The sequence below is a fragment of the Seriola aureovittata genome, chromosome 9 (assembly GCF_021018895.1).
Source record: "Seriola aureovittata isolate HTS-2021-v1 ecotype China chromosome 9, ASM2101889v1, whole genome shotgun sequence".
Classification (NCBI taxonomy): domain Eukaryota; kingdom Metazoa; phylum Chordata; class Actinopteri; order Carangiformes; family Carangidae; genus Seriola; species Seriola aureovittata.
The window spans coordinates 23143561-23170690 of NC_079372.1; the positions used below are offsets into that span (position 1 = coordinate 23143561).

The 27130-nt window shown below is 47.7% G+C and overlaps 2 protein-coding genes across 6 annotated transcripts; both read right to left on the minus strand.

Annotated features, from left to right (window-relative positions):
• Nucleotides 1-50: 50 nt before the first annotated feature.
• Nucleotides 51-15467, minus strand: hcfc1b (host cell factor C1b). 2 transcript variants are annotated; one of them, XM_056383836.1, is made up of 32 exons: nt 14410-15467; nt 13514-13662; nt 12937-13097; nt 12572-12774; nt 11745-11829; nt 11502-11608; nt 10544-10723; nt 9450-9773; nt 9217-9365; nt 8671-8859; nt 7948-8175; nt 7750-7863; nt 7428-7626; nt 7230-7345; nt 6871-7000; nt 6553-6722; nt 6267-6447; nt 5950-6137; nt 5459-5611; nt 5297-5380; nt 5137-5220; nt 4992-5058; nt 4421-4563; nt 4151-4336; nt 3861-4044; nt 3254-3394; nt 2945-3147; nt 2670-2786; nt 2298-2483; nt 1612-1909; nt 1408-1462; nt 51-649 (listed from the first exon to the last, which is right to left on the minus strand). In XM_056383836.1, the coding sequence occupies exons 1-32, from the start codon at nt 14579-14581 to the stop codon at nt 610-612; spliced, it is 4986 nt and encodes a 1661-aa protein (XP_056239811.1). In that variant the 5' UTR covers nt 14582-15467; the 3' UTR covers nt 51-609. The 2 variants fall into 2 exon arrangements, with proteins under 2 accessions (XP_056239811.1, XP_056239812.1); XM_056383837.1 differs by lacking the exon at nt 5297-5380.
• Nucleotides 15468-15690: 223 nt separating this feature from the next.
• On the minus strand, nt 15691-26799 carry irak1 (interleukin-1 receptor-associated kinase 1). Of its 4 annotated transcripts, none has more exons than XM_056383840.1 (16): nt 26132-26799; nt 24330-24497; nt 24093-24248; nt 23760-23842; nt 22818-22982; nt 21881-21945; nt 21656-21767; nt 21230-21351; nt 20683-20896; nt 19642-19710; nt 19347-19434; nt 19167-19261; nt 18762-18794; nt 18206-18532; nt 17879-17977; nt 15691-17781 (listed from the first exon to the last, which is right to left on the minus strand). In XM_056383840.1, the coding sequence occupies exons 1-16, from the start codon at nt 26241-26243 to the stop codon at nt 17530-17532; spliced, it is 2160 nt and encodes a 719-aa protein (XP_056239815.1). In that variant the 5' UTR covers nt 26244-26799; the 3' UTR covers nt 15691-17529. The 4 variants fall into 4 exon arrangements, with proteins under 4 accessions (XP_056239815.1, XP_056239816.1, XP_056239813.1 ...); XM_056383841.1 differs by having other exon boundaries at nt 15691-16819; nt 26132-26794; XM_056383838.1 differs by having other exon boundaries at nt 18206-18794; nt 26132-26797.
• Between the last annotated feature and the right edge of the window lie 331 nt (nt 26800-27130).

Consider the following 27130-nt stretch of genomic DNA (forward strand, 5'->3'; position numbering starts at 1 on the left):
AAGTAAACCGGAGTCTGGACTCTAACAGGAAGTGGACTCCACACGGCCGGTAAAAAAATGCTCTAAAAATCTTTATTGTTCCAGAGAATATTGACAAACAGCTGGAAATCCACCGACCAATGAGACGCTCTGATGGCAGCCGAACGCTTCAGCAACAGAAGAAGAAACTGTTCTTACAGATGTTTATAAAAAAGAAAAATTACAGGAAGAAAATAATTTAGAGAGATGGTTTAAACTTCGCCCCCTGATGGGTGTGTGACATTTGACCTTTAAATTGACGTCTGACAGACAGAGCTACAATTCAAATAAACTCAAACTTTATTGTTTCCATCTGAAGGTGAAAAGCTGTTGTCTCCACCCCTCACTTTCTCCATGACAAAAAACAACAAAACAAAAAAAACAAACAATAAACAAAAAAAAAACTGTAGAAGAACCGAGTCCTGATTGGTCGATAATGTACAAATATCCTACAAGTCTTTTATTTTGTTTGTTTCCTGTGAGACAGGAAGCTGTCAGAGCCCAGTCTCCTCCTCATGATGGTAACCACCTGCTGGGTGGAGCTCAAGGCAACGGTAGCCAATCACCGTCCTCAGCAGCAGTGGGCTCCTCCTATTGGTGGGTTCTGAACTTCTTTGGTCCTACAGGTTTACTGAAACAGTTAAAAAAAAAAAAAAAAAAAAAAAAAAAAAGGGACAGTTCACTATAGGTCAGAGATGAAAACCTCCTCCAGACCAGCTTCCTGTTAAAACCACATCAGAACTAAAACCAGAAACATAAGTGTCTGTCTCTGCCTTTCATTTGCCTGTCATTCGTTTTCTGATTCACTGGGCAGCAACATTCACACCTGTACAGATGTACTGTACAATATATCTATAGAGTTTACCTGCACAGTACACCTGATGTTGTATATGAGGCACCTGTTCTCTCAGATACTGAATCTGAACACGCTGAGGTCTCTACACCACCAGTCACAAGGTTTACAACTCCCAGGGTCAAAAGTCAGAGGTTAACTGAACAGTTCAGGTGACCAGGGACTGAACTGTCCTGTAGATGTGACAGAAAACCTGATGAAGACACTGGTGACCTTTATCTTTCCTGCAGCAGTGAAGTTACTGATAGTTGATGATGACAAACCCTCAGATAATCACTCTGACAACACTGTACTGCAGGAAGGAGGACTGTACACTCATGTCAGAGAGGAGGGAAAAAGACAGACTGATTGGTCAGGGCTTCATCCTGCAGCAACATAATGAGCTAAAACATCAGAAGACCAGAACATGATCAAGACATGACCAGTCTCCAGCTCTGAACCACATCGAGTCTCAGACTTTTAACAGCTGATAAAGGAGGTAGTAAACCTCTGATCTGTAGTGTACAAACAGTGTTAGTTTGTATGATGGTTCTTACAAGTCAGGAGAAGGTCCTGGTCTCTTCACTGCTGGTTTGGCATCTTTACTGGTTTCTACAAGAGAAAAACACAAACAGCTGATCAACAGGACTGAAGCCTCTTCTTCTCTGTTCTTTAGTGAAAGGTCTTATGCTCTGCTGCTTCAGGTTCTGAGGCTCTGGACCTGCATTGACCTGCAGGTCAACTGGTCGTAGTGATCTCACCTTGTAACCACCGGACCTGCGTTGCCGGCCCGTATCCCTTCTGGTTGCGAGCAGCGATGCGGAAGATGATGGCGGGTTTGGTGGTGTAGTCGATGTGGGCGTTAGCGAGGCTGGAGGCCTGGACCAGGCAGGACGGGTTGGGACCACAGTAGACCCTCATGAAGGCCAGCTGGGCAGGAACAGAACCTGAACCGGAGGTGGCCTGGCTGGACTGGATGGCCAGATATACGGAGTACTCCATGATCTTCCCAGATGTGACAGCAGGAGGCTCCCAGGTGAGCTGAGCTCCATCCAGGTTCTGCAAACCCACAATGAAAGATTAGAACCTTATAACAGCTGAATCTTTTTCAGAGGCCTCAGTGACTGAACCTCATTTCCTATGATCCTCTCTGTGGATCAGACTGCAGCTGTCAGGTTTCATAGTGCAACATCAACTGATGTTAGGAAACAGGTTCTGAATGCCAACAGTCAGAGCAGGTCTACCTAAAATTTATTCATCTGTTCATCCATTCATTCAACCATCCATCACTCGCTCGCTCGCTGTTCTCAGTTAGCCTCCTCTCGGCCGCACACAGACCGGTGTATACGGATGAATCTGCAGAGTGATGAGGTCAGTGATTTGCTCTGGATGGATCTGTAGATGCACACACACAGGTCTCTGTGGACTTTACAAACAGGTGTCTCACCTTACTGATCTTGATGGCGCAGGGTGCTCCAGGGAAACCAGGCAGACACGTCTTAAACGCCGACACCTCGGAGAACGCTCCACGGCCGCAGATGTTGATCCCTGCAACACGGAACTTGTAAGCCGTCCCCGGCTGCAGCTCCACCCTCCTCATTTGACTGTAGTCCGGCATCACACCTGAGTCGTCCTGCAAGTACATGTTATCAATAACCTGATCAACACGGCTGAGTCATCCTGCCAATATCTAATCAATACTATGATCAACAAATGACAAAATACAAGCCTCTTTTATACACTGGTTATAAAGGACAGACCAAACAACCAGTCTGAGACCACCCAAACTGATCCATGTTATGAAGTATGAAGCTCTTACGTCGGCCATGTTGTCGTCGTACGGGACGTAGTAGTGAGAGACCACCATGTTGGTAACCTTGACAATGCCGACATCACACCACCGATTGTCCCTCACCGAAGACTTCATCTGGACCCCCTGATCCAGTACACATAGAGACACACACTTGTGTTATATTAGTTGCGAGGACTCTCCTTGATGTATTACATCTCTAGCCCCAAACCCTTTTAACGTGCTGTTAGCATGTCTTCTGTGTGTTTGCTGCCTCCTCCGACCCTCAAGCAGCTGCTTCTCACCCCTGTGGTTGCTGCGATGCCATTGGTCACCTCCGTCACCGTGGCAGCAGCTTGGATTTTAGTTGGACCAACTGTCAGAGATGGGGCGGGGCTGAACGTGCTGGCCAATCGGGCAACGGCGCTCGTTACTGCTGATGATGTGAGCTCGTGCCCGTTACTCTCTGCTGCAGGGTCATTGAGGCTGTCTGCTGGAGCCAGGCCCTCTGGAAAACAGGGTTAGAAAACCTTTCTGAACACACCTGGAACAAGTCTGAGCAGACCTTGGTCAGGACCAGATTACTGACTGTCCTTGTTCTTTATTCTCTCTACCTGTAGGCACATTGCTGTGCTGTGATTCTGGTTCTGCTGGTTCTGGTTGGTTGTGGATGTCCTGTAGCTGCTGTTGGACCAGAGCTGCCAGTTCCTGCTGGGTCAGAACGATGGGGATGGACTGATCCACCTCTGCTTCACCTGCAGACAGAGACAAACATGTAAAGACACAGTGACCACAGAATCCAGTTTCTAACAGCTCTCAGAGCAGATTAGGGACCAGTGCTCCCCCCACAAGCTCTGAGGAACAAGACTCTCTGAGACTAACTCCTAACCCCGGACAGAACTCCAAACACCAGATCCCGCTCGATAACACTAAACTCGTCTGAGTTTGAGAAGATCTGACAGGAGTACTGAGATAAACTGACCAGATCCAGGTTCAGAACCTGCAGAGACTAAGAAGACTGAAGCTGGAACTGCAGCTGAAAGGGGTCCAACAAAGACCTGGATTAAGGTCTGAAGACTTTTATAAAGGAGATACTTTTAAATTTGTCATTATCATCATTGATTATAGACTTATCAGAAAAATATAAATTTTTATCACTTTACAATTAAATCTACAAAGAGGGTATCTGAGAGTGTGTGTGTGTGTGTGTGTGTGTGTTACCAATGTTTCCCGCTGCCTGCAGTACAGCCTGTATTGTCGCTTGCTGAGCTGCTTCCTCCGTCACATTCAGCTGATCTGGGGTCAGTCCTGTCGTCATGAGGGTTGTCGTCCCGGATACCACCTCACCTAGGTCCCCTTCTGATGACATCAGCTCCTGAGGAAGACCGCTGTCCGATGTCCCTATCTGAGTTTGGAGTGGGGATGGTTAATATTACTCTATGTACCTCTGTATGTACCTGTGTGTGTGTATGTGTGTGTGTGTGTGTGTGTGTGTGTGTATGTGTGTGTACCTGTGCTGTTGCCTCGCTGTCCTCCACATGAACCTGCAACACTGACGATACTGATGACATCACAGCCTCAGAATGGCTGTCAGTATGCAAAGGCTTCTCCACCACCTCTGCAGCTGCTGTCACCATGGCAACAGCCACTGTCTCAGAAGACTCCGCCCTGTCATCTCCGACCAATGAGGATATCTCCTATACACACACACGCACAACCTGTCAGTATCATCCCCTCTGTGTGTGTGTGTTGGTGTGTGTGTGTTTGTGTGTGAGACTTACAGGTATGGATGGTCCAGGTGTGGGCGTTGCCTGTGTAACCGTGGTAACAGCTCTGCTCTGACTGGTTGTGGTGGAGGAGGCGGAGTCAGAGGAGGAGACTGGGTTTGTGGAGTCTACCTGCAGACCGTCTCCACCCTGCAGAGCTGGAGACACAGAAACCAGGAAGTGAGGTCACTTCCTGCTGAGTGTACCTGATGCACCTGTACCTGCAGTCTGCTGAGTACTTGATCTTCAGTCACAGAACTGGATCCAGCTGATCCTAGACCCAGATTTCATCATCTGTTTCATAACCTTCAAGCTCTGAACTGAGCGACCAGATTGAACCTGATCAACAGACTGATCCTGATCCAGACTGATCCTGATTCACAGACTGATCCTGTCATCATCTCTTTCTGTTGTATCTGCAGTGTTTACACTTGTCTGGACCAGTACACTATCTGCTCTTGACAGACCTCCCTCTGTGATCCTTATGTTTCCTGGTCATCTCCAGGACTAGCTGAAATAATTCCAGGTTTTCCAGGAACTGGTCTAACAGGTATAGTCCAGGTGTGTGGGTGTGTCAGCAGGTTACCTGTGGCTGTGGTAGCAGTGTTGGTGGTTCCTGTCTCATGTGTCTCACATGGTGGATTTGAACACACCTGAAACCAGAAATGGAGAGTTTTAAACCTGGTATACCTTTAACTTGTGCTCACCTGTCGATCCACCTGTTGTCTCACCTGTCTGAGTCCTCCAGCTCCTGCTGTGGTAGCGGTGTTGGTGGTTCCTGTCTCATGTGTCTCACATGGTGGATTTGAACACACCTGAAACCAGAAATTGAGTTTTAAACCTGGTTTACCTTTAACCCATGCTCACCTGTCGATCCACCTGTTGTCTCACCTGTCTGAGTCCTCCAGCTCCTGCTGTGGTAGTGGTGTTGGTGGTTCCTGTTTCATGTGTCTCACATGGTGGATTTGAACACACCTGAAACCAGAAATGGAGAGTTTTAAACCTGGTTTACCTTTAACCCGTGCTCACCTTTCGATCCACCTGTTGTCTCACCTGTCTGAGTCCTCCAGCTCCTGCTGTGGTAGCGGTGTTGGTGGTTCCTGTCTCATGAGTCTCACATGGTGGGTTTGAGCAGGTGTTTCCTCCGTTCAGACTGACAGGAAGTGGAGGAGCAGACTGCTGAGCTGGAGGCTGGATAGAGCTCACCTGTGGGGGAGAGGGGAGGACCTACAGGTCAGGGGAGTCATACAGGTAGTGTAGGTGTACAGGTGTGATGAGGAATGTTCAGGAGCTTCCTCTGATGATTTACAGGACTCAGCTGATCATCAGTAACAGGTGACTTCTGATCACATAGTCTCTGCAGTTTGAGCCGATCTGAGTTGGTTCAGTGTTAGTTCTGGTCCAGACCAGGTCTCAGCCCTGCAGCATGTACAGAGTCCTGACCCAGTTCAACCCAGAGCTGTTGAGCTGTTTGTTACCTGTCTGACCAGATCACCTGAGTCAGGTAACTCGCATCATTAATTAAAACACCTGAGTCACTTCACCTGCAGCTCTTGGCTCATGTTGGTGGAGGCAACGGTGGTGGTGTTGGTCGTCCCCGTCTCGTGGGTCTCACAAGGTGGGTTGGAGCAGACTCTGTCGTCACTGCCGATTGCTGCCATGGCAATGGTGGCGGTGTTGGTGGTCCCTGTCTCGTGGGTCTCACAGGGCGGGTTGGAGCAGACCAGCGTCACTGCAGTATCATCAGTGACATCATCAACACAGCTGATTATTTCCTGCTGAGTGAGGTCGTACTGCAGTGTTAGTGCTGATATCTGTTTCTGACTAGTCTGAGCAGTACTCGTAGTACTGGTTCCTGTACCTGTAGTAGTTGAAGTACCTCCAGCTGACCCCTCTACAGTGGTAGTAGTAGTAGTACTTGTAGTACTTCCAGGTTCTTCTGAAGTAGGAGAAGCCATGATGGAGACGGGCAGATCCTGGACCAGTAGATCCTGGACCAGAGGCTGAGCTTCAGCACCGCTGGGAGTTGTGATCAGAGTCACCTGCAGAGGGGAAACAGTATTACTGTACTACTACAGTATTTCAACAGTACCACTACAGTATCACAGTAATATTACAGTGCTACAGTCCGACAGGTTTTAGTTTACCTGTTTGGGTCCTGCTAAAGTAGCAGTTGCCGTGGTAACCTGACTGGCCAATGAAGCAATGGATGCCAGGGTGGTGATAGGTGTTGCTAGTGAGGCGTTGGCAGCAGCAACAGCTCCACCGGCCATCGTGGTGGAGACACTTCCTGTTACTGTTCCCAGATTGGACACACCTGCAAAGACAAAAACACAGACTCACATGTCAGAGACTCACCTATTGGAGTCTGTCTACTCAGAGACAGACATTTCTACAGGTGAGTCATTGCAGGACCTCCTGCAGTGTGTTCTTGTGGGGGCACCCAGCACCTGACCCGTGTTTACCTGTGGTTGCCTTGACGACCATGACGGTGGATTTGGAGCCGACAGCTCCCGGTGACACCAGTCGGACTCCGCTCATTGGGACGGTCCTGAGGATGGTACCAGGTGTACCTGGAGCTCCTTTCAACACCACCTGAACACACACAAGAAATCTGTAATTTGGGAAATTTAGTTTTTGTAACCCCCTTCACCGATCACAGAAACTAGGTTTTATGCTTCCATGATTCTTGAAGCTGGACTTGAAGCTGCTGAGTGATCACTCTCGGCTCACTGCTGACTGTGTGTGTGTGTGTGTGTGTGTGTGTGTGTGTGTGTGTGTGTGTGTGTGTGTGTGTGTGTGTGTGTGTGTGTGTGTGTGTTACCTGTGTGAGCCCCTGCTGACCGCCTGCAGTGATTTTGGGGACAGTGGTGATGATCTTTCCCATAGTTCCTGGAGTCACCATTTTGGTGGAAAGGATGGTGATTGGACTGCTACCACCTGCAGGGGGAGGGGCTTCACTCAATCAACCATCACACTAGAAATAAAAGCTCAGGTATTCAGGTGTGTGTTGTTCATGTACCTGCTCCCCCCTGCAACGCAGACACGGGGATGGTTTTGAAGATGGTGGTTCCGGGTTTGGAGGATGTCGGGGAGACGCCCAGGATGGTGGGTTTGGTTGGTGTGGATCCAGCCTGTGTGGCGCTGAGGATGGTAGTCTGTTTACCATCTGCTGACGACACCAGCTTCAGGATGGTTCCTGCTGGGAGGCCACCCTTCGTCTGGAACAGAGACACAAAGGGTTAATATCTGAACCGCTTCTTGGTAGAACCCAGGAGAACTCTGGGTAGAAACCATTAGAACTGAGTAGAAACCAGTAGAACTCTGGATTGAAACCATGGTACCTGGATGATCTGGGTGACAGGGCTGCTCCCAGCCTGACCAGTAACCGCTCCACTCTGAACTGGTTTGGTCTGGACCATGGACACCACCTTCCCCAAGTTACTGAGGTTACCAAGCTGAAACAGAGGCAGGATGCTGACATCAGATCTGTCAAAATGAACATACAGGTGTGGGGGTCACGCCCAGCAGGTAACACTCACCAGAGCCCCGCCTCCTCCCACACTAAGTGGACTGTTAACGAGAGTGATGGTCTTTGTGACTCCACCCACCACCGTGGTGACCACCTGGGCCTGTTGGGACACTGTCACTGTGCCCGACTTATGGACTGTGATGATTGGTCGGCTGGGGGTCCCTGGAGTGGAGACTACTGAGGCCCCGCCCACCTGAGCAGCAGCTGTCTTTAACATCCGAGTGGCCGGGTTGCTCACCTGAGACAGAAAACAGGTGAGTCTTCCTTCTGTTGTGTGTGTGATGGTCTAGGCAAGTTCTGTGGTTTCTGCTGCAGGTCTCAGTATCTATGTTTATCTAAACTGACAGATTCTAGATCTGCCTGAAGTCACCTGCCTCACAGCTTCTCTGAGGCTCTGCCCCTATAAAAGCTGTCATCTCCCTCTCTCACTAAGCCTTCTGAGGGCTGGTTGAATTTCTACACCTCAGACCTACCTGAGCTACACCTGCTGCTGGAGGCCTCAAACAGCACGTCAAACCAGGCCAAGCATGTTTATAGTTTGAGGCCCCATGGCTGAGGTTCATGTGGACAGGTGTTTCAGTTGTTTCTGGTGTTTGTTGTTGTTTTATGATGATAACTTTCCTGTATTAAACCTGATCATTTAATTTCCAAAATTTCCTGTGACACCTTTATGTTACCAACACAACATGACAAACTGTGTAACCTCACACAGATGGCTGTAGACTGTAGTTACCATGGTAACAGGAGCAGCCACTTTGACTGGCAGACTGTTGGATCCTGGACTGATAGCCACCGTCTTTACAATCGTGGCTCCTGCAGCGACGTTCAGCACAGTCGGCGAGGACGGAGGGATCTTCTGAGTTGCTGCAGCCGCTGCCGCCAACGCTGCCATACCACTCATCTGAGAACCGCTGCCTATTGGCTGTAAGCATACGGACAGCAGGACAGAGGTTCAGTGCTAGAAGTCATATACCAGAGCTTTTAGTCGTATCTCATGGCCTTCAGATAAATACAACCACCTGTTGTCATGTGACTGAAATTTGACACAATACACACAGTCACAGTTGAACCATCTCCATGACAACTGGTCTGTTGTTACCTGGAGCTGTAGAAATAAAACTGAACTGAATGACAACAGGTGATCGTACTGAGGTAGACAGGGCTTTGCCATCGAGAAAACTGATCCATCTCATTGACAACTCCACAAACTGTTTGTGGTTGAAAGCTCCAGTAAAAGTAAGTGGAACAGTTAAGGGAACGGAGACAGAAATCTACCTACCGTCCCCTGTCCGGGCTGAGCAGGTACCACCATACGAACACCTGCAGGAAGTGTCGTCACAGCAACCGGGGATTTGGGCGCGGCCTGTCTCACTGTGACAACAGAGGCTCCTCCCACTGCACCTGCAGCTGCTGCCACCTTCAGGACAGCTGCAGAAACACGACTGGTGAGAAATCTTTACATCTACCTGTTTAATCATTTGTAGATGTATGTGTGCAGGTGTGTGAACACACCTGGTGCTTTGGCAGCAGCCAATGGGCTTCCAGGTATGGAGGCAGTGGGGGAGGGAAGCAGCGTGATGCCAGACAATGGGTTGGCCTGGGTCGCAGGTGCCATGGCGATGGGGCTTTTGGGGGAACTGGCTCCAGGTGTGGCAGTGGGGACAGGGTTGGGGGCAGGGCTGGAGGCAGGTGAGGTAGTTGCAGGTGTAGCAGGGATGTCGTACTTCTGCACCTGCAGTAGGTAAGTGTCTGCGGTCTGCGATGGCCCCCAGCTCACCTCCAGAGACGACGTGTTGGCCCGGACCAGCTGCACACGAGAGGGAGCACAGGGACGCTCTGAGGACAGACAGGTGAGACAGGGTCAGACACACAGGCAACATCACATCAGACAGACAGGTGAGACAGGCAGGAGCCAGTCCTAAGCAAGCCAGAGCTCAAACCTCAACACATTTCATTCTGGTTTCTGCCCACAACACAGGACTGAGTGCTCCTCAAGGTAACCAACCACCTGCTGCTCTCTGCTGACTCCTCCTCCACTTCCACCTCAGACTCCTCCTGCTGCTCTGCCCTCTACTGGTCCTAATCATATCCTTCAGATAAAAGTACATACACATCAATGTCTGTAAATCCTCGACGGCTCCTCTCAGCCCGGTGCTGGGACCCCTCCCCTTCGTACCCTACCTTCCTCCTTCAGGTGACCTCATCCACTGACACTTTCTCAGCTTCTGCTGCTGACAACATAAAGTTGACGTAGCTACCAATTCCATCAAAACCCACAACTCACTCCACCCTCACAAACTGCCCGGGTGAAAAAGAAGCACGAATGAGCTAAGAGGCTCTAAATAGCTCCCCCTCTTTACTGATCTGAAGCCACAGTGACCTCTGACCTCTTTCTTTCACCTGAAACAAACAACCTCAACCTCTGACCTCCTGACACCTTCATCCAGCCACATGCAGACTGGATTCACTGACAAACCTTAATCCTGTTCAGTGAACTCCACCACATCCACAGCTCCTCTGTCTCACTCTCATCAACAGGGGCTCAAACTCAACTATAGAAATAAAAATGTACTATTATTGTTGTACACAGCACCAGTGCTCCTCACCTGTCTCCAGGTACCAAAGGTCCTTGCAGCACACCTGGTTGTTCCAGGCCTTCCTGTATCCGTCCCTGCCACTCCAGATGTAGAGTCTGGAGTTGATGGACACGCTGCAGTGACCTGCTCGAGCTCTGGGGACGTTCTCTTCCAGATTGTCCATCAAGACCGTCTCCCAACACAGGGTGTCTGAGCAGAGAGACAGGTAAACAGACGGGTAGACAAAGGGGTGGATAGACAGAAGGACAGACAGGTGGACAGATGGGTAGATAAAAAGGCAGACAAATAGGTAAACAGTCTGTGTGACTGTATTCATCATGTGTGGTCAGATGTCTCCTGTGGAGTTTTTGCCCTTTAGTAACCTCTTTGTTTATGCAGATGCACCAGTGTGTTCACATGGGTGATGTGACACACACGTCCTACCAAAGGTTTTCACATGAAATCACAGATCTACAGTGTAGACACTGCGCCAACAAAGATCAAGAACTGTGAAGGAAATATTGATGTAAACAACATTTTTCCTAAAATCCTCTTTGAGGAAGGACTCAGGAATTGTCTTCATCATGTCTGAACTGTAGGATACGAATTTCTTAGATATTAGAGGGAGACATGAGAGTGGATCTTCACTCTCCTGTTGTGACTCTGACTTCATTGTTGAAGTGGCCTGTCTTACAGAGTTTCCCACAGGTGGAGCATTTACTTGTGGTGGTGCAGTGTGTGACTGATGTGCAAACATAGTCTCATGCTGTTTAGAGGGGGGGACTGTGACCCAGGTTATTTTCTGTCGCAGCAGTTTAACCGATGTTCCTTAAACGCCTCACATGCAGACTGTCAGAGCAACTTCCCTGATGTTTGGTGGCTGCAGCTGATCAGGTGCCTGCAGCCAACCAGCAACCAGAGTGACTAGTACTGTGTGTGTGTGTGTGTGTGTGTGTGTGTGTGTGTGTGTGTGTGTGTGTGTGTGTACCCAGGTTGAGGCAGGCCAGTGTGTTGGTACACTTCCACTCTTTCTCATGAGTCGCCACTTTAACATCATCCATCACCAGAGGAACCCAACCTCCAAACACATACATCCTGACAGAGAGAAAAACAGGTGGAAAGGGAGACAGGTGGAGGGAGAGAGACCAGTATAAATGTTAGATTAATATTTGCATTAACAACAGTATTGTAGTATAAATACGTGTTTGGAGTATTAGTACATGTATCTTACTTGTTGTTGATGGTGGTGGCAGAGTGCAGGCTGCGGGGGAGGGGGGCCATTCCACTGAGGGCTGGTTTCCTCCAAGTCAGAGAGTCTGTGACATCATCAGAACAGGAACCAATCAGAAATCAGTACAGGTTAGTTAAAGCTTGAGCTGTTATCATCCTGTCACTCATTAAACCACCAGACCACTCAAAGTCCAACCACTGTCACTGCCTCACCTGTGCTGAGCGTTCTCTCACCTATGTCTAACCTGTGCTGAGCGTACCTCACCTATGTCTCACCTGTGCTGAGCGTAACTCACCTATGTCTCACCTGTGCTGAGCGTAACCTCACCTGTGTCTCACCTATGCTAAGCGTTCTCTCACCTGTGCCAAGTATGTCTCACCTGTGCTGAGCATAACCTCACCTGTGCTGAGCGTAACCTCACCTGTGTCTCACCTGTGCTGAGCGTAACCTCACCCGTGTCTCACCTATGTTAAGCGTTCTCTCATCTGTGTCTCACCTGTGCCAAGTATGTCTCACCTGTGCTGAGCGTAACCTCACCTGTGTCTCACCTGTGCTGAGCGTAACCTCACCTGTGCTGTGCGTTCTCTCACCTATGCCAATTATGTCTCACCTGTGCTGAGCGTAACTTCACCTGTGTCTCACCTGTGCTGAGTGTAACCTCATCTGTGTCTCACCTGTGCTGAGCGTAACTTCACCTGTGTCAAGTATGTATCACCTGTCCTGAGCGTTCTCTCACCTGGGTCTCACCTGTGCTGAGTGGGCCTCACCTGTGCTGAGTGGGCCTCACCTGTGCTGAGCGTGCCTCACCTGTGCTGAGCGTGCCTCACCTATGTCAAGGACCCATAGGTCTCCCAGTCTGCAGCCGCTCATCCCACCGTAGATGATCAGTTTGTTGGCCGTGCGGCCAGTCGTTGCCACGGCCGTGTGACTCTCTCTGGGCGGCGGCGGTTGACCCAACGTCATCGGGATCTCCCAGCCGACCACACTGGAGCCTGGACGCAGCTCCAAAGAGTACAGGTCATTCAGGTACCTGAGAGGGGTCAAAGGTCAGTCAGAAACATGACAGAGAGTCAGTTCTAAAACTGGACCAACAGATTTCAGTTCTGGGGTTTTTGAGGCTTCATGTGGTGTCAAAGTCCAGACGGTCAGACTGTGTCAGATACCTGAGTACACCTGTCTGTCTGTTTCCCACCTGGGGATGTTGTTCTTGGGGTCCTCGCTGTCGTTGGCCAGTCCTCCAAACAGGTAACAGCGACTGCCAATCAGAGAGAAGCTGTGTCCGAGGCGAGGACAGGGGGGGGGGCCATTCTTTGGAGCTTTGGCCTTCAGACGTTTCCACTCCCAGCGACTCGCCTGAAGGGAAGAGTTTATTAACAATGCATTTCTGGACCAGAAGCTCAAACGCTTAAACTTAAACTTAGATCAGTCAGTTAGAAGTCTGAACAGAGATAGGTCTGAAGAACATTTGGTGCTCACAGATCCTGAGAGCTGGAATATAAAATATTAACTAACCCAGGCCTCAGAACCTTTCAGCTCATTAGTTCAACTTTTTAAGAAAGATGTGGGGGAAAAAAAGACTAATTATCTTGTAATGATTTCATTATTTTTATGTTGCAGAATTTACATGAACATAAATCACTCTGCAGCTCTCCACAGTCAGCTCTCCACCTGCTGCTCAGGACCAGGAATGTGTGATAACCTTTAATTGGTCAACATCTGACATGTTGTCCACGTCTTGGGGCCCCGCCCCCTACAGTGACATCACTCACCTGTAGCTCATACAGGTCGTTGCTGTATTTGCCATACTCCACCATCCCTCCAAACACCAGCAGCCTTGTCCCATCACACACGAAGCCGTAGGCGGCACAGCCAGGGGGGACATCACCACGCACCGCAGGGATGAACCACTGGTTGGTGGCTGGTAACAAGTTAGACATGTTACAGTTATACTTCATTAAACTACAGACTGAGAGGCAGACTGTGAGCTCTCTCCAAGCTGCTGGCTGCCAAAGATTGTTTGTGAGTGAAGACACATCAGAGAAATTATCAGCTGATCAAAGCTTTTAATTAGAGCAGAGACATCAGATCAATACCTGGAGCTCATTAAACTCAAGAGTTCTGGATCAGGATTTGGATCAATTATTATTCTTAAGTTATTTTTCTTATTATTCGTAAGTTATACTGATGTTTATGTTTATAATTATTTGTTATTTTCATATCCTATTTTCACGTTATTTTTATGTTCATATTTCATGGTACTTCCCGCGGTCTCAGTGTTTTCTACTGCAGCAGGGGGCGTGTCTGTGGCGTCACCAGTGTTTTCAGTAAAAACGCGCCATTTCTCTCCGTGTTTCAGCCAGAGCCGCTGTTAGCTTCCTGCTAATCTTGTTAGCATGCACAGTATCGGCATAAGTTAGCCTAGCCTAGCCTAGCAGGCTAATCAACAGCCCGCATCAGTTTAAGTCTCATCCCCATAATAAAATCACAACACAAGTTACTTTAGCTTTCAAGCAAAGTTAGCAGTTAGCATCCAGGCAGCATTAACAGATGCAAATCAAAGCAGAGTTAGCATTAGCGTCTTTTCACATTGCTGCTGTATCTCCGCACAGATCCAAGTACTCCCACAGATAAAGTACCGACATACGGGCCGCAGTTACCCCGCTACCTGTGTTGTAGACGTGCAGCTCGTCCACTATCCCCTCGTTCCCTCCGCCGAACACCACCATCAGCTCCTTGATGGCCACGGCTCTGTGTCCGTGCCGGGGCCGCGGAACCGGGCCGGTCCAGCCCGCTACGCGCTTCCAGCGGGGCTGCAGCACCGCGGGTTCGGATGCCATGACGCTGCTGTCAGGGTCCGCTCCTCCCGGTCTTCAGTGAGAGAAAAATCCAAGTTTCGTTAAGACTTCAGTAAAAGTTTAAAATCGTCTCCCGCTCGCTAACTGCGAGGGATTAGCATTATCCCGCTAACTAGCTCCGTGGCTAACTTGCCTCGGCTGACTCTGCGGGCTGTGACCAGTGTCTATCCCGGGGTCGGTAACGTGTATTAGACACTGAAGAGCTGGCCTCCAATAGACACAAACTGAAGAACCGGTTTTAAGCTCGGCCCAGATGGTGGCTCAGAGACGGACCGCTGTGCTGTTAACTAGCCCGCAGACTGCAGCGGACAGTCCGCCATTTTACCCGGTGAACACTTCAGAGTCGCCAGAAAGTCGCCGGTAGCTGCTCAGGCTGGCACACACAAACGCAGATCAGTCGGCAGGTGAATTCGTTGCACGGCTGCTCCATGCACCGGTGTGACGGGGAACCGTCGAGGTTGCTGGCCGCTGTTAAATACGCGGAGCAGAGGGGCTGTGTGCCGGGAAGGGAGCCGCCATCTTGCTGCTAACAGCAACTAAAGAAAACACAGAGCGGCTAACTGCTAACGGCTAACGGACAAGTCAACACAGCTGACAGTGCCCCACTGTTTACGCCGAATAACCTGAAAACACCTGCTTGGTGACAGTAGGTTCCTTCAGTGGTCACCAGGTGTAATTTAACACCTTTATCACGGTCACAGCTGTTAAAGGAAAGTAAACAAACAAACCTGCAGTTATTCTGAAGTTCATTGGTTAATTTCCATGTTTTGTCAGAACTTCTCAGCTGTGAATAACAATTATATATATATATATATATATATATATTAATCAAATAATTAATTATAATAATAATTTTAAAAAGAAGTGATAACATGATCACCCCACAACAGTAAATTGATTGTAATCAGCTGTAGTCCATTAAACTGAATTTCACACTAAGACATTCTTTGTAAACTTATAACAAGAATAGTAAATTGAATGTAATGATGTAGCTGGTTTACAGAAAGAAAACATTCAGAAAGGGTTTGAAATGGGTGGATAGCACCCCCCCAGTGGGTGAACCTAGGAAGAACAAAAGAACATCACACATGTCAGATTCACATGACAACTGTTTATTTGTGTCAAATCTGAAAAGTCTATAAAATATAAAAGTGTTAAAAATTCTATTTAATTAAAATAAATCATTTGTGTCAAAGAAAACAGGAGAAAACATTTCCATCATTTTATAAGTCAACACTTTCAGATGATAAAATGTGTGAGTTTATTATCAGTGAATGTGAATAAACAGTTAAAAAAAATAAACCTCACTGGTGATGATAATGTCAGTAAAGGTCTGATCGGCACAGACACATCGGGAGACAATGGGCCCCTGGACACACACGGAGGCCCCCACCCTCCTACACTGGATGAGGGGTGGTTTTATGGTTTGCAGTCATTTTGTGTCTGTTGTCTTTTGATTAACTTTCCAATGATGTGATAACAGTCACTTCAAACTGAGGCACAGGACCACAGGCCCCTTAAACCCTGTGGAGGATGTCATATCTTCACGTAAACCTCAGCTGTCCATCGTTGGCTCACTCTGATTTCTCTGTGGTTGATTTGTTTAAACTGACGTAGAGACACCAGGATCACTATGGGCTCTCGCCAGGGTCAAAAAGACTCTGAGCCTTTGAAGTGGTCACTCATGATTCCACAGTCTGGGGTTGTAAATGAACTTTTGTGAATTAACCTAAACCACAGTGTGTGTGAACATTTGTCAAACTAAACCACCTGCCTTCTGATTGGACAGTTTGACTCTGCTTCTGTTCACAAAGCTCTTCATCTATCACAGTGTGTGTGTGTGTGTAAGCTCACCACTGATCTCGCCTGTTCATAATCTCTTTTCTCCACATGAAGAAATCAGATTTATTTCACAGGTTCACACAGACTGTGGAATCTTTAGTAACATCCCTTTACAGACTCAGAGCCTTTTTGACCCTGACATGAGCCCATAGATGACTATGGTGAGGAGTTAATGGATTCAACAGATGTGTGAACTCTGTGAAACAGCACCACTTGCAGGTCGACATCAGCAGGTGATTCTGAGTTCACAGCTGTGTGTTGGTTCTGGGAAGGAACGTGACCTCAGGTGACCTCTCTGCTAGTTGTGTTTGGCAGGAAGATAATCCAGCTCATCGCTCTCCTCTGGTCCTCTGGACTCTGCAGAGCTCTGCCCTCCGTCTAATGACACACGATGACATCATACACTGAGCCAGAACTAAATATGACCATGAAGAGATACAACCAACAAGATGAGATGAGAAATCAGATTTGAGGCATGAGATGAGGTGGAGTGAGATGGAGACATGAGAGGAGACAAGAAGTAATGACATGATGAATAAAATGAGCTCACATGAGATGGATAAGATTAAATGAGATACTGTTTATCTCTATATATAACCTCTATAACCTCTTAGTGCTGCATTGACACCATTGATCACAGGATCTTATTACAGAGACTAAAACATGTCATTGGCATTAAAGGAACCAGACTGGTTAAAGTCAGACTTGTTTGACAGATTCCAGTTTGTTCATGTTAACAATGACTCTTTTCCACAAGGTTCTGATCATTTTAACATTCGCATGACCTCCAGTGCTACAGTCAGAAACCTTGGGGTCATTGTTGACCAGGACATGTCCTTTACTTCAAACATAAAACAAGTCTCTAGGACAGCCTTCTTCCACCTGACCATTATTGTGAAAATCTCTAAAGGAAGCTGAAAAACTAGTCTAGACTGGACTACTGCAACTCTTTACTATCAGCTCTCTAAATGCTGACACACTGTGGTTCCTAGACTTACTCTCCACAATAAGTGAAGGTCTGGACCTGACTCTATGAAGGGCCTTCACATTATGTCTGAGGATGTGGAGCTGTAGAAATTAAGGTGAATTCAACTGAATGACTGAAACACTGATGAGAGATGAGAATAAATGAGATGAGACAGAACGAGATGTGAGATACAACATGGGGTCAGTGGATGACTGGAGTCTGTGCTGAGCTGATGAAGTGAGACATAAAATGAGGAGTGTGATGATGGAAAACAAAGATGAAGAGAGGAAACATGAGATGAACAAACATCTGATATCTGGATGAAATGAGATGAAAACTGATGACGACAGGACAAGATAAACTGAGATGAAGACTAAATATGAGATGATAAAACAGAGAAACAACATTAGTTACATATATTAATATATGTATTTCAGATAAACTGAGATAAACGTGAGTGTTTGACGTACAGAGGTCGTGTGATGACAGCAGCTCTGGAGTCTGGATCCGTCCCTCCTCATACAGAGTCTTCTTCTCCAGGAAACGCTGTTTACTTGGATTAATGTCGACTGCACAAAGACAGGAAATCACATCCACTGGTTTTTAACCTTTACTCTTCATACTGGTCACTTATTGGATTAACTAAATACTGATTGTTGCAGTAGGAGAATTCACAGTGATCCAGGTCCTGAGTGAACCTGGTCTGGTCTACAGAGCACGACCATGTTTGATGTTCGCCTGTGACTCTTTTGTTTAAACCAACTAACTCCTGATGGTCTGTGGAGCCGCGAACCTACCTGCGGGCCCCAGGGACAATGACTGCAGGGACCCCACGGGAGAGAGGCATTCTGAGACACTGTAGAGACCTGCTGTGGCCCCTGCTGTGGTGTCTGGTCCTGTGACGGCCCCGGCCCTTGGTCTATTACTGGAGCTGGGCTGAGGAGGAAAGTTGTACTGGTCCTCAGTGGGGACAGAAGGCTTGCTGAACTGGGACTCTGTGGGCCCAGTTGGACAGGGATCTCTAGTGGATGGGGACAGAGCCTTGGAGCTGGCCCCATTTGAGCTCGACTGGGAGCGAAGGTGGTACTGGGAGAAACCTCGACTCTCATCAGTTTCACATGGGCCTGCGAATGAGGAGGAGGAGTGGAGGGGGTGGGGAAGGGTGAGGGCACAGGAGGAAGACGAAGAGGACTGGTAGGTGTATTCGAGTGGTCCCAGTTTAGACATCTGGTTGGACAGAGCTCCCACACTGGAGTCCAGGGAGCTGGGGGGTCGAGGGAAGGACTGGGAGGGGGGATGAAGATGAGGTGGAGGAGGGTGATGGAGGGGGGAGGAGGAGCAGGTCATCCTCACCATGTTGTGGATGTCCAGAAGTTTTTCAAACACCTGAGTGGAAAACATAAAACACACAGGTGAGGAAGACCCAAACAGGAGCCATGAGGAACACCACAGTCCACCAGGGTCCTATAATACTCATAATGTGAATGAGTGAATGAGTGAGTGAGTGAGTGAGTGACAGTATTAACAAAAATAATAATGGAACATGAGATTTCACTTTGACTGAATCACTGATTTCTGCCTGCAGCCTCAGAGTGGGCTAAAGCCTGAGGACCCGGGCAGACACAGAGTTTCATATGATGAAGGTACAAATGTAAAATCTGTCCTGAGGGCGGCGCTAGAGCAGCAACTCAGACTCAGCACAGACAGATGAAGGTCTGCACACAGAAACACTTTAAACCAAGCAGCACTGTCTCTGACCTCGGTCATGGCCGGTCTCTTCTTCCTCTTCTTGTCCAAACAGCTGCAGGCTAGAGCCACCATCTTCATACAGCCAGCAGGCTCTGCAGCGCCCCCTGAAGACACAGCAGTTATACAGCAGCAGCTGCAGACAACAGGCAGGAGACAGCTCACACGTGATGAAAACACAAAAACACTGACCTTTCATCAGCCGGTGGTCCAGCTGTTTCTTCCAGGACGCTTCAGACGAACCAGTCGGACTGTCCTCCACCTCCTCCACCAGGTCTTTCTGCACCACCACAACCACAACCACAACCACAACCACAACCACGACCACAACCACGACCACAACCACAAGCAGAACTACATTTGAATCAAACATTTGCACAGGAACATTTGAACATGAATATTTTAATATTGGACACATTGTGTAGTCACATTGTATCTGCACCTGGTAACAGGTAAACCGTAAACGTGTGTGTATGTGTGTTCTGACCAGGTATCTCTCTCCTGACTTCCTGTCTTTCTCCAGAGCTCGACGACCAGTCAGCACCTCCAACAACACCTGAAACACACACACACACACACACACACACACACACAGACACAGACACAGACACACACAGACACACACACACTCTTCATCAGTGGTTTCAGTCTCATCGTTGGTGCATTGCTATCTTGAGACAATAGAAAGTGTTTGCACGATTAACCAGCAAAGACCTGTTCTTAAGTCAGTGATGCAGAATTTCACTGTTATTTTAAGGAGCATTATCAAGAGAGTAATATGTGCCACTCATACACTCATGCTGTTACGCTCAAGCAGAGTGAGCTGAAAATGTTTTTAGTTGTTGGGATTAGTCAGGTAGAACATTAGAATACAGCCTCAGAAGGTCAAAGCTTCTTTGTCACATGTTGTGTGTTGTACAACGTCTCTTTCACAAGGCTCTGCAGAGTGTTCTTTCTTTCTACCTGGTAAATCCGCCACAGTTTTTCCCATTCATCACCTAAATTTGTCCACCACAGTTTCATAATGAACCGAAGATTTATTCACACTTCTCATCATATAAAATATTTCTAATGTTGTGATTTGTGCTGTTACTTCTCTGTAGAGCTGTGCGCAGCGCAGTGATTCACCCAGACCTTCTTTGCCCCTCACACAGAGCTGTTGCTGCCTGTGTCAGGATTGCGCTCACTGGTCAGTCACAATATGTAATCAACTGACTGCAAACAGAATCTAACTCTGTGTGAAACACTGCGTTGTTATAATAGCAATCCATCAAGGTGGAAGCGCTTCCATGAATAATTGAGAGATTAAGTAAAACCCTTTTTGAACCATGCGCCTGGATCAGTGATATGTTGATATGGAGAAAACAGCTGATGGAGTAAACAGCTGATAAATAAGCCTGATAGTTATCTCTGTACAGTTCACTTTTCAGTTTTCTTTTCAGACCTGACCATCAGCTGACTCCCATCTATAGATCACAGGTCTTTCGTAAACTAACTACACTCCCCTTCAGCCCCTACGGTGTCTCACCACTCCAAAGCTGTAGACGTCCACAGCGGTGCCCAGCTCTTTGTTCCTCACGTACTCATCAGGCAGGTATGCTAGTGTTCCTCTTACTGTCTCTGTTTTACCGACAGATGCGGTCTGAGCTGCCGAGCGTCCAGACGAGCCACGAGACGCACACCGAGCCAAACCAAAGTCCGCCAGCTTCGCCACCAGGTGACGGTCCAACAGGATGTTTGAACTGAGGGCACAGACACAGAGCATTCAGGTGTTGCTGCAGACAGAAGAGTTATAGAGGTCTGTAAACTATAGCAGCAGTTACAGTCGAGAGTCAGAGCAGCTGCCAGGACTCTGGTCTCTCTGAGTCACAGGTAAAACACCTGTGAAGACAACAGCTCCGTTTACAAAATAGACATTCTGAACCAATCCACATCACATAGCTCAGTGTGATGTCATGAAGTGTGATGTCATGTGTTGTGGTGTGATGTCATGTGATGTCATATGTCATGTGATTAAGTGTGATGTCATATGATGTGGTGTGATGTTATGTGATGCGGTGTGATGTCACGTTCACCTCTTGACGTCTCCGTGGATGAGTGGTGGGTGTCTGCCGGGGGGTGTGTGGAGGAACTGCAGAGCCTTTGATACGTCTTCAAGAGCATTTACTCTCCGAGACCAGGAGAAGAGCGCACACTCCTGACAACACACACACACACACATACAGACAAATATTAATATAAACAGATATTACATCACATCAGAATGTGTGGTGTTGTATGTCTTTGTCTTTCTGCGCGTTTGTCTCTCTCTGTTGTTGTTTATACAGTTTACAATTTTCTCTCTTTTTCTTTGAAGCAAACAATCAAACAAAAAAACAAACAAACAATAGACCAAACAAACAAACAAGCCTGGAGGAGCAGTAATCAGTAGTGTGTGCATTGTGTGTGTGTTTCATTGTGTGTATATTACATTTTGTGTGTGTGTGTTGTGTGTGTGTTACGTTTTGCAGCTGGTCCTCCAGTGATCTGTTGTCCATGTAGCTGTAGATCAGACACACTGACCCCCCTCCCTCACTGAAGCCCAGCAGGTCCACAATGTTGGGGTGTCTGAACCTGAAGGAGAAGCAGACGAGCTCCGATCATTAAAGCTGAGATAATGAGCTGTGACAGCTTCCTCTGTTTTTACAGTTCAGTGTTCAAAGGTCAAACATTAGTGATTCACTTACTTTGACAGTTTCTCTACTTCAGTCTGGAAACTCTCCTTCAGCAGAGTCCAGTCCATCAGACAGTCCTACAACAACATAACGACATCAGCAACAACATCAACAACACAACAATGACATCAGCAACATCAACACAAAAAAAGAAAAAAAAAGACATCAGCAGCAACAACAAAACATCAACAACAACATCAATAACAACAAAAAACAAAATCAACAACAACACAAAACAACAACAACAACAACAATAACAACAACAACAATAACCTCAACCTCAACATCAACAACAAGTGAAGCTAACCTGCTCGCTGGCAGGTTTCAGAACCTGAGTCTGTCTGTCTCCGCCCCTCCTGCTGCAATAACTGTGTGGGGGCGTGTCCCTCCAGAGGTAACTGAGGGAGTGTGGGCGTGTCCCTCCAGAGATAACTGTGAGTGAGGGCGTGTCCCTCCATCACAGAGGTAACTGAAGGAGAGGGGGTGTGTCCCTAACTGAGGGCGTGTCCCTCCAGAGGTAACTGAGGAACTGGGGACGTAACCCTCCATCACAGAAGTAAATACAGACTGTGCTGACAGAACCTGAGCTCACATTAAAACCTGTTATCTCTACAGGGATCACACCTGGACACAATAAAACTGTTGACAGCAGGAAATCAGAGATATCATAAACCAGTGTCTGACAGACAGGACGAAGAGACCACATAACCCCTCACTGTTCTGGAGGCCGCCTCATACCTGAGCTCATTAATGAGTATTGACACGGATTCTGGTCATGTGGGTCAGATTGGTGCGTCTGTACCTTACACCTTACATACAGGTGTAACACCCTGACATTTATCACCCTGTGAACCCCCAGATTCATCTCAGGATCGCGTTGGAGGCTCCGTCCCTCAGACTGGACCTTGTCAAAATGAGTCACGTGCGATCTGTGTTGTGATTGGCTGACCTGTTTTAGTCTCTTTACGGCACAGTCTGTGTTTTTCAGAGTCGCTCTGTACACGACTCCAAACCCCCCCTCTCCCACCTGCAGGGAGGGGGAGAACCCATGTGTCCCAGCATGCACCTCTTCATACGACCAGCACATCACCCCGCCTGTCGCCACCTGGGAGGGCTGAGGGATGACATTATCATCATTATAATTATTATTAGCATCATGTTGTGTGAGTGTGTGTGAGCCCTATTTAGGTTAGGGGTTAGTAACCAAAGCCGCGTTTCTATCGCAGGAACTTTCCCCAGGAACCACGAATCTCTAAGGGAACTATGCGCGTTTCCACCGCAGGAACCAGGGTCTAAATTTAGTTCCAGGGTAATTGATCAAACCCCAAAAAAGGTACCTGGTTGGGGGGTAGTGCTTTCCAAAGGTTCAGGAACTTTGGGGGTGTGGTCTGCAGTGCTGAACATTTCTGATTGGTTGAGTGCTTGCTGCATTTTATTTCACCCGCGATGTTTAAAAGTCTGCAGTGAGTGAGTGAGCGAGTGAGCACTGAGCAAGCAAACACATTTTCCACACTGCAAAACGGGTCCGGGAGAAGGTAATGAAAACTGAAACAGGACTTCAAAAAAATAAAGGACCACAACAACCGGAGTGGCTAGGGTTGCCACCCATCACGTATAATACGGGATCGTCACATATTTGAAAATAAAATGCTGTGTCCTGTATTGAATATATACGGGACGCAATTTGTCCCGAATTTTGTTTCATGTCATGTCCTCAAAGTGCTGTGAATAATGTAATGTCAAGTAATAATTTTGCATAATCTTCCTGGGACTTTAGGCCGCAGTGGAAACGCAGACAACAATGGGCCACAGCAAACTTTTAGTTCCTGAAGAAAAGTACCTGGAACTAAAAGTTCGAAACGCGGCTCAAATGTGTTTGTGTGTGTGAGACCTGGGGGGGTTGGTGGAGGCCAGACTGCAGACTGGAGGGGGGTGGAGCAGGTCTGGGTAGCGGTTTTCCTCCTCCTGTATCTACTGAAAAAAAGAACAGAAAAAGAAGTCACCACCTGACGTCAGTGCAGTGAACGTAACACGTAGCAGGTGAACATCAGTCTTTAGTTAATGAGGGTCTCTTAAATCCAGTACAGACCTCCTCTTGAGAGAGAGACCACTGTAGGACACTGTAGGAGACTGTAGGACAGTGAAACACACTGACACACACTGACACACACCCTAACTGCTGCACTGCTGATCCTAAAAACAAACACCTGTGTGTGTGTGTTACCTTTTGTGGTCAGTTTACAGGTGCTCAATGTGGGCGGGGCCTCCGAGGATTTGGGAGGGGGGTCGAACTGAGGGAGAGAGACGTGAGGACGATGAGCAATAGGAGCAGGTGGAGGAGGAGGAGGGAGAGAGGAGAAAGGCATCATACTGGGCATCCCTGCAGACAGAGAGGAGTTTTATTAAGTCCTGACTCAGAAGTCACCAGTCTAAGGTCAGAGGTCATCAGAGGTGAACCCACAGCCCAGGATGACGTCACGGGGGCGGAACAGCTGTAGACGCTCCAATAGGTCGATCAGCTCCCCTACTCGACCGTTCCTGTTCTCCCACTGGTTCATCACCCAGTCGGTCCGCCTCTCCCTCCTCTCAGCCAATCGCACAGTGTTCTGATCGTGGAGGACCTCCGAGGCTACAGAGAGAGAGAGAGGGAGGGGGAGAGAGAGGGACAGTTATTGACCAGCTGATCAATAATTTCACTCCGACTCCTCTTATTTCAGACTGCATCTGTAACACAATCACACATCACCTAACGCTGCCTTCAAGTCACATCAGAGTTACTGGAATTATGAGAGTCTGACCTGTGAAAAGTTGAACAGTCCAGGGCTGCGCTCTATTTTGCTTAGGAAGGTTTCTAGCTGAGTGAAATGACGCAGAAGTGTCTAAGCAGCAGCAATGATAAGAGCTGGTTGAATTCTCTAAATGATAAGGAAAGGAGTGATGCACCACTGAGGTTTCACCTCAGCAGACACACGTAAATGTAGAAAGAACATAGCACCTGTTTTATGTTTGTGACACAAATCAAAACTTGGATTGGAAATCCTTGTCTGATCGTCTGAACCCCAAATCCATCTGTCCAGTTAGGAGTCATCATGAAGAACAAGCATATTGAATTTATAGTGAACAATATCATCATCATAGCAAAATACTATAACCAATGCATAAATGTTGTTTTACAAAGTCCCCTCCCACTGTGGAAATCACTAAAAATGAATTTTCTCTACTTAACAATTATATAGAAATGTCAAAAGCGCCTATGCCAGGAAACTACAATATTTATGTCTGAATATAATTTATTCCCTTACACAGTTTCTTATTTCTATTTAATTATTACTTTAATGGCTCAACTTTCTCTCTTTGTATTTTTCTTTCACATTATTTCATCAATTCAATCCTGTTTGCATTGTGTTTTGGTTGGGGAAAGGAGTATTGCCCAAGTATTATAAATAAAGTTAGTTTAAAGAAAAGCTTAGTATAAGTGCAGTTGCATTCCCTGCACCTGCGATTGTCTTTTCCTAAGTCCTTATGAATTCTCCTTCACATCTTTCCATGACCTCATGACATTTTACATCGAGGTTAAGAGAGAGACAGACAGAGAGAGAGAAAGAGAGAGAGAGACAGCCAGAGTGAGAGAGACAGGCAGAGAGAGAGAGACAGGCAGAGAGAGACACAGGCAGAGAGAGAGAGAGAGACAGGCAGAGAGAGACACAGGCGGGGGGGGGGGCAGAGACAGGCAGAGAGAGGGACAGAGAGAGAGAGACAGGCAGAGAGAGGGACAGAGAGAGAGAGGGACAGAGAGAGAGAGACAGGCAGAGAGAGGGACAGAGAGAGAGAGAGAGAGAGAGAGAGAGAGAGAGAGAGAGAGAGAGAGAGGCAGAGAGAGGGGAAGAGAGACAGAGAGAGAAAGACGGTCTAACAGACAGACAGACAAGTAAATATACAGACAGGTAAACAGACAGGCCGGTAGGTGAATGGTAAATGGACTGCACATATATATAGCGCTTCTATCATTCACATACACTCATACACTGATGGGACAGCCATCACAGGCAATTTGGGGTAAAGTATCTTGCCACAGGACACTTCAACACGCGGACTGGCGGAGCCTGCCACCTCCTGAGCCACAGGTAAACAGACAGACAGACAGACAGACAGACAGACAGACAGACAGACAGACAGACAGGCAGCTACGTAAACAAATCTGTCTGTCCCCTCCAGCTCCTAGTTAGCCATTAGCAGGCAGCCTGAGTCCTGGTTCTGACTCACCGAAGCGGGTCCAGTCCAGGTCCGACAGTCCATCCATGACCCGGCAAAAGTCCCAATGGACGGATGACGGCAGGTTGTAGAGGAAGCGTCCCCTCAGGTCTCCCCCCGACATCTCTGAACCCCTTCAAACTAAACTCTGACTAAACTCTCAAGCTAACAGGCTAACAGCTAACACCGCGCGGCCGCGAGGGGGCGTTCACAGCGGTACCCGGAGCAGTCCGTCACATCAGACCAGTCTGAGACAAACCCGATAAAGACCCTACTGAAAGCCTATTCAGTCCATGGACCGAGCACCGGTCTCACACGCCGGGATCAGCCTCACGGGTTCAACTGCTTCCGCCTGTCGACCGGCTCACTGCAATAAGAGCCGCTTCCGATGTGGTCCTCAAAAATAAAAGCCTGAGAATTTTTTTTCTGTGTGTATTACAGATGCTATGGTGTTCAGACATGTTTGAGTTAAAACCTGAGTAAAAGTTACTCTCAGTAAATCTTTGTTATTTTACTTTGTACGTTTTCAGCCGTTATGGTTCATACAGATGCTCCAGTTGCAGATCCACACTGAACAGAGACACTGAGCAGGAAGTAAAGACACAGAGTGGCAGGCAACAGGTAGAACACATCAGGGCGAGGCTCACCACAGAGTAACACAAGGACAGGAAGTAAAACAACCAAATACACAACAGGGAAGTGATTACAAAATAACACAGGAAGTACAAAGTCCACATGAATCATCAGACGGCAGAGCATGACATCACCAGTGTTGTTAGGTCATAATGAGTCAGTTTAGTCAAAACCTCCAAAACCAAGTTCTCTGTTGTGAGAAGTGACAGACAGTGTGTGAACCATTACATGTGAAGCTGATCAGAGTATGAAAGGTTCCCTCATATAAACCTGTTCCCTCATTTGTTTATTTCTCTGTTCTTTCTTCTGTTGATTCTTCATGTCTTCACTGCACCGTGCCTGTTGTGTTGTTGTTGTACTCTGTTTGTGTAGAGTTGT

Bases quoted from the DNA above. Each gene is read 5' to 3' on its own strand.
- hcfc1b (XM_056383836.1), bottom strand. From the start codon at position 14,581: ATGGCATCCGAACCCGCGGTGCTGCAGCCCCGCTGGAAGCGCGTAGCG. The intron at 11,830-12,571 runs GTGAGGCACGCT...ATGATGTCACAG, and splicing joins CCTATGGGTCCTTGACATAG to ACTCTCTGACTTGGAGGAAA. The intron at 9,366-9,449 runs GTGTGTTCACAC...GTGTTTCTGCAG, and splicing joins GGCTGCTGCCAAAGCACCAG to CTGTCCTGAAGGTGGCAGCA.
- irak1 (XM_056383838.1), bottom strand. From the start codon at position 26,243: ATGTCGGGGGGAGACCTGAGGGGACGCTTCCTCTACAACCTGCCGTCA. The intron at 24,498-26,131 runs GTGAGTCAGAAC...CTCTCTCTGTAG, and splicing joins CCTGGACTGGACCCGCTTCG to CCTCGGAGGTCCTCCACGAT. The intron at 22,983-23,759 runs GTCTCACACACA...GTCATCCCTCAG, and splicing joins GCCTCCACCAACCCCCCCAG to CCCTCCCAGGTGGCGACAGG.